At 36.3% G+C, this 12245-nt stretch overlaps 2 protein-coding genes across 2 annotated transcripts; both read left to right on the top strand.

Annotated features, from left to right (window-relative positions):
- Window positions 1–10328: 10328 nt before the first annotated feature.
- LOC147502709 (uncharacterized) lies at window positions 10329–10688 on the top strand. Its single transcript, XM_086604594.1, has one exon. The coding sequence runs from the start codon at window positions 10329–10331 to the stop codon at window positions 10686–10688; it is 360 nt and encodes a 119-aa protein (XP_086460720.1).
- Window positions 10689–11557: 869 nt separating this feature from the next.
- Window positions 11558–12205, top strand: LOC147502710 (uncharacterized). Its single transcript, XM_086604595.1, has 2 exons — window positions 11558–11752; window positions 11861–12205. The coding sequence occupies exons 1-2, from the start codon at window positions 11558–11560 to the stop codon at window positions 12203–12205; spliced, it is 540 nt and encodes a 179-aa protein (XP_086460721.1).
- Window positions 12206–12245: the final 40 nt, after the last annotated feature.

Below are 12245 nucleotides of genomic sequence, written 5' to 3' on the forward strand. Positions count from 1 at the left end.
CCCACGATTCAATTTCACGCCATCCACTCCGAAAACCCCAAACTCTATAACCTTGAACTTTGGCTGCCCAAACTCGAAAAAAACTGGGAGATAGATATCTGGAAAAACCCACGATTCAATTTCACGTCCTCCACTCCGAAAACCCCAAACTCTATAACCTTGAACTTTGGCTGTTTGTTGATTATCCAATTCTCCAAACATCTCAACCAAAATCAAAGGCGCATTTGGTACCATTGTGGATTTCGTTGAGCAAACTGGAAACAAGTCTCGGAGAGCATTTGCTAAATGTCTGTTGCCCAAGGTTCGATTTGACTTAGGGTTGGTGCGTATGATTGGGCCTGAAGAATGGCATGTTATGGAGGGAGAAAAAGTGTTTGCAACTTCGAAGCAGATTCCTCTTATCTTGGCATGGGCTATTAGGGTTCACAAGTGCCAAGGAATGACTCTTGATTACCTTCGTACTGATCTTTCAAAAGCCTCCGGTTATGGTATGGTTTATGTTGCACTTTCTAGAGTTAGAAACTTACGAGGGCTTTTTTTATCTGGTTGCTTGGTACGAGTTGACTCAACTCAGAACTTGAAAGAAAAATCCATAATATCCACCACAAACACGAGAAGGAACTATAGCATCGAACAGTTGCATCTCTTGAAGCCGATCTTAACAATGTGTTGTCGAAATAGCACTAATTCAGATGGAGAAAGGGTGGAAAGAGAGAAAGAAGGGAAAGAGAAGATGGTGGAGCCAAATCAACTTCTGACATGCATTTCGAGAGACCCGAACAAATCAAGTCATCGGCTTTATTAGCCCATGAAGCGGCGTCAAAGGCAAAGGAAGAGCTGGCTACTCTTTCGAGGTTGCATGGAGCAAAATAAATTGATATTGAGAAGGCTGCTCAAGATCTTTGGCTTCGTGAACAAGTATGTTGTTTTACCTTCTACGTGTTTTGGGCTCATTAGTTAGAAACTTTTAACGAAATTTCTTTTTGAAGATTCCTACCATGATCATGAGTTTGAAATCCAGGCTAGCCTACTAGACTTGGTGGATCATTACGCCCTTTAGCTTCCATAAATTGAACATGCCTCAAGGGGACAATTTGCTATAGTTGGGATTTTCGTTAAGTTTGTGATTACTTTTTTTTTTTTTCTTTTCGATGAAACCGATTATAAAGATTTTTGATGTGTGTTTCTTGAATAGGTCGGTTCCTTGAGGCATGAAACTCACCTTATTAGATTAAGTAATTCGGTAAAGGTGAGTTTCTTTCATGTTGATATGTTAGACTTGGGATTTCTGTTACCCATGCAGTATGCAATAACACTGCTGGACCTCTTATTTTTCAGATCTTCTTTTCGTATTATTTGTTCTCTATCTCTGAGATTATAGTCTAGAAATTGGCATTCAAGCTAAAAATGATGGAGTATATATTGTGCGCTTATCTGTGATATCAGACAAGTGAGAGGTGCAACTTGACCTTCTGAGGATGGAAAAGATATCATTTCAGGTCGTTTTGACTCAAATTTATTGGAATTCTGATATCCGAATTCTTTATGCTTAATTTATTGGATTGGGTTTTTTTATTTGACCTTTACCCCATTTTGGAATTTAACGATTTATTTTGGAAACGGAGAAACACACAAACAAATTATTTTTTATATGCTTACAAGGAAATCAGACCATACTGATTAGTTACCCATACTGATTTCTCTCTCGGCCTTTTATTCCTTGAACTTTGACTGTTTGTTGATTATCCAATTCTCCAGCATCTCGACCAAAATCAAGGCTCTGTAGTTTATCTGAACACTTAGAATTAATAGCACAAGTTTCTGGGTAGAATGATTGAAAGATCTAAAAGTCTTGAAGGTTTAGGGTGTTGGGAGTCTGCATTTACATCTTCACTTTGCAGGTAACACTGTTCTTCTTTTATGCCGTGATATTAGTCAAATGAGGATATTGATTCTTGAAGGGCATGGTTTTGTTTTCAGTCTTTGGTCTGGACATCAATCTCGACAAGAGTAAGATTTTCAATCTACACTCCACTGATAGGTTCTTGAGCATCTCATTTTTCCTTTTTTTTTTTTTTTCTTTTCTTCTTATTAAAAGTTCAAAAGTTCCTTTCCTTAATTTCTGACCATTTACTCTATGACTACCAATATTACAAGTTGAAGTGAAGAGAGTAACCCATAACTGGTCATTACCGCTTTAGTTTTGTTCAACAAATTGTTAGTGTTTACAAATGAAATTTTAAGGCGTCTATCGAGGGCGTCCACGTATAGAAATTTTAAGTATCTAGGTGTTTTCATGTTTACCGCTTTCATAATTTTAAGCTCACCCACCCCTCCCCTCATATCCTCGGTTCTCATAAATAACATAGGACACCAATCTAATTGTAGAAGTTCAGAATGAGGAAAACTAAATAAGAAGTTCAATTCTTAGAATGTATAAAGCTCAGAGAAAGTTTAAGTTTTGGAAGTTTAGTTTTTTGGTTTACTTACCAAGAGTTGGGCATTCAACCTACTTGGACCGGTTGGATGTGCGAGGCGAGTAGTGTAACATCACGCTCGCACATCTCAACCTAACTTGAAAGTTGAAGTTCCAATCTTTTACGACCAAGAGTTGGGGAGTCAACCTACTTGGACCGGTTGGATGTGCGAGGCGAGTAGTGTAACATCACGCTCGCGCATCTCAACCTAACTTGGGGGTTGAAGTTCCAATCTTTCTTTGATGAACACTTTCCATGCTTTTACGTATTTTGTATAATTAATCATTAATTAATTAGCTAAGCGTAGTTAATTTTCATGTTTACCGCTTTCATAGTTTTAAGCTCACCCACCCCTCCCCCTCCCTTCATATCTTCTGTTTTCATAAACATCGTAGGACACCAATCTAATTGTAGAAGTTCACCATGACGAAAACTAAATAAGAAGTTCGATTCTTAGAATGTATAAGGCTCAGACAAAGTTTAAGTTTTGGAAATTTAATTTTTTGGTTGACTTACCAAGAGTTGGTGATTCAACTTACTAGGACTGGTTGGATGTGCGAGGCGAGTAGTGTAACATCACGCTCGCGCATCTCAACCCAATTTGGAGGTTGAAGTTCCAATCTTTGACGACCAAGAGTTGGGGAGTCAACCTACTTGGACCGGTTGGATGTGCGAGGCGAGTAGTGTAACATCACGCTCGCACATCTCAACCCAACTTGGAGGTTGAAGTTTTAATCTTTGACGACCAAGAGTTGGGGAGTCAACCTACTTGGACCGGTTTGATGTGCGAGGCGAGTAGTGTAACATCACGCTTGCGCATCTCAACCTAACTTGGGGGTTGAAGTTCCAATCTTTCTTTGACAAACACTTTCCATGCTTATACATATTTTGTATAATTAATCATTAGTTAATTAGCTAAGCGTAGTTAATTTTAATTCAAGCTCTCATTCACGTTCTACTTTTTCCAGTTAAGAGGGAAAAAAAAAGGAACTCATAAAGCCGAAAGGGTCTTTGCACGGCTGCTCCTTCTCCATATTCTCTTTGAAATCCAACATGATCCAGCAATCCCTTCGTTAGGTATGAACAACAGGTATGGCTCTCACTTGAATTGTAGTTTGGTTTTGTCTCGGCTTTGTTCTCTATCTCTGAGATTATAGTCTAGAAATTGGCATTCATTGTGCGCTTATCTGTGATATCAGACAAGTAAGACGTGCAACTTGACCTTCTGAGGATGGAAAAGGTATCATTTCAGGTCGTTTTGACTCAAATTTATTGGAATTCTGATATCCGAATTCTTTCCACTTAATTTATTGGATTGGGTTTTTTTTATTGGACCTTTACCCCATTTTGGAATTTAACGATTTTAAATCTAATAGTATGCATGAATATGCTTACAAGATTATTTTGGAAACGGAGAAACACACAAACGAATTGGAATTTAACAATTTTAAATCTAATAATATGCATGAATATGCTTACAAGATTATTTTGGAAACGGAGAAACACACAAACGAATTATTTTTTATATACTTACAAGGAAATCAGACCATACTGATTAGTTACCCATACTGATTTCTCTCTCGGCCTTTATTCCTTGAACTTTGGCTGTTTGTTGTGATCGACACTTTGTTGAGATGCGCTATGAGGGCGTTCCATAATTTTTGATTGTAGCTCATGAAGCCATACAGGATGTGAGGTAAGAAGGGTACTACTTTAGTCATGCATCAAGAAGTTGCTACATGGACTTCTAATTTGCTCATTTCCTACTATTTTACTGGTTGCAGGAAAAGTGGGGATCAAACCAAAGCAATCTCTTACATAAATGCTTTTTCTAGATCACGTTTACCATCAACAATGGTTAAGTGGGCAACTACTCAGATTGGCATGGATAAAGAAGCAAGCAAACCTAATACCAGTACTCCTCAAGCCCTTCTTAGTAAGTACTCATACTCTCTTCTATTATTTTTTTGTTGAAGATTGTGTTAGAATTATATTTTGAGTTTAGGAAATCTTCAAATAAGTTTTTTTGCTAACTGCTAGATATATGCTAATTTATTCTACAGAGTGGTTACTGAACAATGTTCATAAATCTATCGTTTACTTCCATGTGTTATGTGCATAAATATTTTCCCTGTTCTTTCGAGATTCCAATAGAAAACATGCCTCTTCAATCATATTTATAGATGAAATTGATAGCATTCGATCTGCTCGAATGGGATCTGGGAGTGGCAATCATACACAATAAAACTAGAACATGTAAAGTATGCACTATATTCCATGTAATCTGACTTATAAAAGTTGGAGTGGAAATATATTATAATACAATTATGAAACGCAACCCGTTCGTAGGTTGTTCGACATGACATAGATGGCTATCGGTTTTATAGATCACAATTTGTGTTTTTTCATTAACTATAATTTCTCTTATCAATGTATGACGTATTGTAAAACTACTTTGATTTTCATCACTGTCATTTTGTGAACCATTTGTTGTTATGACTAAGCTATAACCAGTTCTACTACATGTTGGCAAATTTAGAAAAGTAAATCAGGATTAGTTATAATCAGTACATAACTACTCATCTAAAACTACTGTGATTAACTGTGGCCAACATCGCATTGACAGTCTTCACTGTGCAGAACTATATATATATACACACACACACACTGTGATTTGCTTCAACACAGTGTATATATATAGCACTACACATAATACTCAACTATAATACCTATGGAATAATGAAAGGATAACAACAGTTGCTATAACTTATGTGTGTTGCCTAACAATGTCAGCCCCAAGAAGTAGCATCCTAACACGCATTATAAATGATGTTATTGACGTACTAATAAAAAAATGATGCAACCGAAGTCGTACATAAATAATCTGCCAAGGAACTTATGGAAAAACCCAGTCAAGCTGGAAAAGTTTAATCTAATTATAATATATGAATCAATGAATTTGTCATTGAGGAAGATACTCATTATTAGTCCTTGGCTACTCAAACAGAGGCTATAATTGTTTGTACATAGTATTATTTGCAGTCTACTTAGTCTTTTCTCTAATAATTTATATAGTATTAGAAAGATATAGTACATGTATAAGTTAATTGAAAATTATATGCATGATTTTTTGGCTCACTTTTGCTTTGAAGTATATCTTGATCGCGGCAAACTAACACGATCGAAGATGTTGATTGAGAACTTTTCTAACTTGACTAAGGACTTTGCCTCTTACACATTCTTTTACTTATACATGAGTTTCAATATGTTGTTGAGCATCACTACTTGGTCTTAACTTACATCAAGTGTGAGCGTCAAATGAGAAACAAGATGATGTATGTTAGGCTCACTTCTAGAACAATAATCATGCTATTAATAGCTGAGTTATTACCTAGGAGCAATTTTAGAGGATTGTTCGTAAAAAAAATAAACCGTCTTCCTTTTAAGTGCTGCTAGAGAATTGTCATCTTGGCTGGAGGACCTTAAGGGAACTTTAAACATTACCACTAAGATTAAGGAGCTTTGGCACACTGCGTTCATACATTTTATAGTTCAATTATGGAAGGCTAGAATAAGGAGGTTCACTGATCCCACAAGATGAAGGTTGCATTACAATTTTGTTGTGTCAACTCATTGGATTGATCTTTGATTCTTTGTCCAACTGCCATGACCCCGTCATTACAGATACCCTGCCTCATCCGTATTATCTTTAGACAAGCTACTAAGCTTTGCTTTATTATCAGCTCCATTTGATGAGTGAACAACAGCTCCAAGGAAAACTGCGATGAGAAAGAATCCAACACCAGGGAAAAGAGAAGTAAGCATTTGTCTTTGACAATGGAAAATATTGTTAATTTTCTAACATTTTTAATGCAATGATTGAAGTTTGATTCCAGTCAAATTATGGTTATAAAATACTGTTGAGTTTGTTTTTTGGATTTTCTGACTTACATTTTGGAGTACATATGCAGGACATGCTTAAAACAGCCGGCAATTGCTAATCGGATGCACCAACATACCCTGATCTTGATCCGGGCAAACTCGGCTTCTTCGTGCTTCCAATATTAACACCGAAAAGATTGCTTTCGCGTTGCATCCGACATGGCCTTTTTCATTTTTTAGGCACAATGCCCCTTCTCTTGATGCAAAGGTACACAAGCTAAGAATATTCTGTTGGTTTTAAACTTTAAATATTTGGTTTGATCATGCTCGATATTCGGGTTTGTATATTGTTTTGGTACCCACGGAAGAATGCCGAATCTGATTGAAGCGGCTTCTTGAATTGCACTTGATCTTCTTCTTGAAGTAAGCGTAATTGGGTAACGGGCGGCCGGCCGTCCAACTGCCATGGCAGCATTCATTGATAGATACCCTGCCTCATCCATATTATCTTTAGACAAGCTACTGAGCTTTGCTTTATTATCAGCTCCATTTGATGAGTGAACAACAGCTCCAAGGAAAACTGCGATGAGAAAGAATCCAACACCAGGGAAAAGAATTTCGGCTTTATTGATGCGGTCATCTAAGAAATAGTTCAGGGTAGTTATATGTACCTAATGCAGGTGATAGATCACAAAGAATCGTTTTTCAGAATTAAGTCAAATGCTGTTGTGTTTGCCAACCTTATTGTTGTTGTGGCGCTGTGCTAATCAATTTAAACTTTAAACTGTCTGGATAAGTGGTTAACCATCTTTGATCCCAAACCAAAAAGTAAGCATACCAAATTAACGGATCACGAATTTACATTTTCAAAACTTGATTATTACATATTGTTAAACTAACAAATTGCATTGGATATATATGTACGTTATTTTGATAATCATAATCAAGTAACTAAACTAAGTAAACCTGCCGTTCTTTTTACAAAACAAATGAAACGAGATGCACAAACATAATCGGAATATACGTGTAATACAATCGTCTATAGTTGCCATAAGCAGTTCCAACATCTTCTGAGGTCAAGTCGTCTTCTATGAATCTTCCATCTCTGGATCTCAATTACCGCCGCTCTTCAGAAACAAGAGTCTCTGTTGAGGAAGTTCGATAAAAAAATGCATAGCTATAATGGATTAGTTAATTGATATGTATTAGTTATTGGATATGGATATGGATTAGTTAATAGATATGGATACGAATTAGTTAATGGATCAACAACAGAATTCTTATGCTATACAACTGCTGTCATATTAAAATCTATATAAAGACATCAATATTCATGAAGCATTCAACAAAAACCTATTGAAACCATACGCCAATATAGAGAAAGAAATTCTAAGAAAACACATCAATATTCACGACGCACACACCATCATCCTTCTACTGCAAGTTCGTTTTTTTCCCTGGACTGAAGGTTTTTCCTTGGTACACCATCTTTCAAAGGCCTCCAAATTCTTTCCACTGAAGGTTAGTATTTTTTTACTGTTAGTACATATTTTTTGGTACATAAGAAATACAAACACACTTAATCAAAGTTACTTTTGCAAGGGTAAAGTAGAATATTCATGTAGCAATTCAAATTGAAAGAACACCCTCCTGGCATCTCAGTTCTCAGCTTCTTCAACCTCTACAAAATTCAAAGGCTGAGAAGCCTCAATTCCAAGACGACATCGGAGACCTTTGGGCATCGCATTACTAGCTGAGACGCTCTTGAACAGCAGATCTAACTTCTTCCCCAAGACCATTCACCGATATCTTCTTAATTGCCTTCCTACAGCTCTGATTCAATATAGTTCCGTAGGACACGGAAACACCAAAGAAAATCTCTTCTTCTAAACCAATTAGACACCAACTGCAATAATTTTATACTCCCGGTGAAGTTGGCAGTCACAACTGTGTTTGACTTCCCTCTCCAACAAACACTTAAGACAAACTGTCCATTGTCATCATCTGTCTCTCGCCCAGATATAGGATCAATGGAACCAAACTTGTAGGACATGATTGGCATAGGAAGATATCTATGATAAGCATAAACCTTAGAAGAAAATAGGTGTTAGACTCCAATTCTTCTGAAAAAAGCTATTGGGAACTGTGATAATAGAGCCAATACTCTTTTGAGAGTGAAGTATACGTTGAAAGCATGCAAGGCAGCTTATCACCTTTATTTCTTTTTTAGAAAAATGCAGTAATGGTGAAGATGCTTCTTATTATTAGTATCGCTGCTCACCAGTAGTTCAGTTTCAAATCAAAAATCGAATTCGTTTCTTTCATAGGATTAGTTTCTTTTTCTTCTGGCAACTACTCGACAGGACTTCAAGGCAGCTAGAAAGCCCTCTTAGTCTCAGTTTTGACTCTTCTTCCTTTCCATGAGTCTTGCCCAATCTGCTTCGGCCAGGTACGATCCAATCATTAGCTTCCCAACCCAGAAAGCTTAGCTATGAAAGGGTAACTTGCTAGCACCGGTATAGTCAAAATAAGTAAGTAACACTACCACGTGCACAAGAAATATCACTAAATTCACATATTTGTTTGATGATTTACTTTAACTGACTCCTTTTCTTTCTAGGTTTCCAGCAGTATTCTGTTCTACATGATTTCGGTTGAAATTCAAGTAGTATTCATTCTACTTTAACTGACACTACTTTAACGCAGAGAAAGATTCGGATGAAATTCAAATAGAAATTCAAATTTCTCGAAAAAAGACCAAGCCTAATAATATGGAAGAAACTTCTGGTGACATTGTTCCTTCACAAGAAAGTATGTCTTAACTTACAACGATTCTGACAAGTACTTTATATATTCATCATACTAATGTTACTCTTAAATTGCAGGTCAGCATCAAGTATCAGTTAGAAAAACAACAACTACAAAGTCTACCCCAGTCAAAAGAAAACAGAAGAGGAAAACATAGAAGAGAAGTTATAAATCTAATTGTCTTAGTAGAATGAAAAGTTTTGGTAAATATTTTCTTCTTATGTATTCAATTTATTGTTCTTATAGCATCAAATACTTTATTAAATGACATATTATTATTTCTTAAACAGTATCTATGCCCGGAACAAGTGAAGAAGAAGCTAAAAGAAATAGTGCTAAACGAAAAGAGATGCTGAATTTGAAGAGCATTGGAAACGATAATTACATTGATGATGAAAGTGATGATGATTACCTATCACAAATGAGTAGATCAGATTCCGACATTGAAGTGGACAATGAAACTGAAGTTTCCATTTCATGTGGAATACATATCTCACATAAAAGTAATTTTCTTACAGCAATGTTTTATATTCTTATTATAATTAAATTCTTTAATTTTTATTAACTTTTTGCCTTGCAGGAAGTTGTTTTGAGCCTTTTGATTTTGGATGTCCAACATCCATATGTTCTCCTTCTTGAGCTATTATGCAATGCGAAGAAAGGAATGATAGGAGCAAAAACCTATTAATCCTAAATTCTCCATATGTTGTCGAATGGAAAGGTTCAATTGCCTCTTCTAAAAGATACTCTGAAATTTTTGAAGAATCTTTTGGATTGCAATGGAGGGTCAAAATCGTTAAATTACATGGAAAACATCGGCATTTACAACTTAATGTTCGTGTTCACATCTACTGGTGGACAAGTTCAGAGCTCAGTTAATGATGGAAAGGCACCCTTTGTTTATAAAATAAAAGGGCAAAATCACCACAAAATTGGAACATTGCTTCCAGCTGAAGGAGTACGTCCAAGGTTTGCACAGTTGTACATACATGATACTGAAAATGAAGTCACCCACAGGTTGAACTCTCTTAGTAAGAAAATTGTTAAGAGGAATCCAAAATATGCTTTAGATTCTAGCATTGTTCAAGGATTGATAAATATGTTGAATGTTACCAACGAACTCACCAAGACTTATAGAATGGCAAGGGATAGATTTAAAGAATGTCATGTGGCCACGCGCCAAAGATACAATTGATTAATAGAAGACAAAAAGATGGAAGACTTTATAATTTGCCATCATCAAAAGAGATAGTTGGTCTAATCATTGGCAATGGTGATGAATTTAACGAGCACAGAGATGTTATTGTGGACAAAAAAGGATTTGGCTTGAAGAGAATCAACGAATTACTTCCAAGTTTCATGGCAATGCAGTATCCACTTTTGTTCCCCCATGCTGAAGATGGATACAGACTTGACATTCCATATAGAAACAATGCAGTAGTTGGAAAAAGAAAAAATATTAGCATGAGAGAATACTATGCTTTTAGATTACAACTCGCCTTGAATGAAGGCGGACTATAGTTCGTGGGAAAAAATTGAGACATCAACTTTGTGTAGATGCTTATACAGCTATTGAACAAAATAGAATGGATTGGGTTCGAAATAATCAACAAACGATTCGGGCAGAATTGTATCAAGGATTAGTAGATGCAGTTGTTGCTGGTGACACGAGGCCTGGTACTGTAGGCAAATGGTTAGTTCTTCTTTCATCTTTCACAGGTGGTCCGCGGTACATGGTACAGAACTATCAAGATGCCATTGCAATATGTAGGCACACAGGTTCCCCAGATCTCTTCATTACTTTTACATGCAACCCTAAATGGCCAGAAATCCAGAGATGTATTGACATGATAGCTCCTGGTTATAAACCAGAAGACTTTCCCGATATTGTTGCAAGAGTTTTTGAGATGAAATTGCACGAACTGATGACTGATTTACAAAAGCGCAAGAAATTTGGGAAGGCTTGGGCAGGTAACCTATATACTATATTGTTTTAATTAATTTAAAAATTCATAATATTTTATGAAAATATTAATAAATACGGGTTTTGTTAATGTTTTGCAGCATTATACACTATTGAATTCCAAAAGAGAGGTTTACCGCACGCTCACATTTTACTTTTTCTGGACAACGCTTCGAAGCCTACTACTCCTGCACTAATCAACAAGCTCATATCAGTAGAGTTACCTGACCCAATTGGTGACAAAATTGCCTATGATTCAGTGCTAGAATTCATGATACATGGGCCATGTGGAATAGAAAACTTAGATTCCCCTTGCATGAATGAGAAAAAGTGTACTAAGTTCTATCCAAGACCGTTTAGTGAAGAAACAACTATTGACGACAATGACTTCACAGTTTACAGGAGGCGAAATAACAATTGAAAGGGAATGAAGAAGAATATAGAAGTTGATAACAGATGGGTTGTTCCACATAATGTTGATTTGATAGTTAAGTACCAAGCTCATATTAATGTGGAACACTGCAACAAGGGAAGATCAATCAAATACCTTTTCAAATATATTAACAAGGGAAGGGACGGGGGCTCTGCAATTATTGTTGAAAACATGGTTCTGACAAAGATAGTACTCATCAAATAGTAAAGGGCGTTGATGAAGTTGCAAATTTCTTAGATCTGCCGATTCTTATATCGCTTACAAGCGGTTTGGAGACTATTGAAATTTAATATTCAGTACAGAAGACCAGGCATTGAAAGGTTACCATTCCATCTTGAAGGTGAGCATTTGGTTTATTATAGTGAGAGAGATGATGCAAGAGATGTACTAAACAGGAAATCTTCATCAAAAACCAAGTTCACAGAGTGGTTTAAAGCAAATATTGAGTATCCAGAATTAGCTATGGGTCTTACCTATGTCGATTTTCCTACTAAATTCGTATGGGATAAGAAGGAAAGGAAGTGGAAACCAAGAAAAATGGGAAGAAAATTGGACGTGTCTACTACGCACATCCTACTTCAGGAGAGAGATTTTATCTGGGTGTCATTCTTTGAATATCGTCAAAGGTCCTTTGTCGTATGAAGATATTAAAACTGTTAATCGAAAAGTTTATCCAACTTTT

This window comes from Coptis chinensis, chromosome 4 (assembly GCF_015680905.1).
Source record: "Coptis chinensis isolate HL-2020 chromosome 4, ASM1568090v1, whole genome shotgun sequence".
In the NCBI taxonomy this organism is placed as follows: Eukaryota; Viridiplantae; Streptophyta; class Magnoliopsida; order Ranunculales; family Ranunculaceae; genus Coptis; species Coptis chinensis.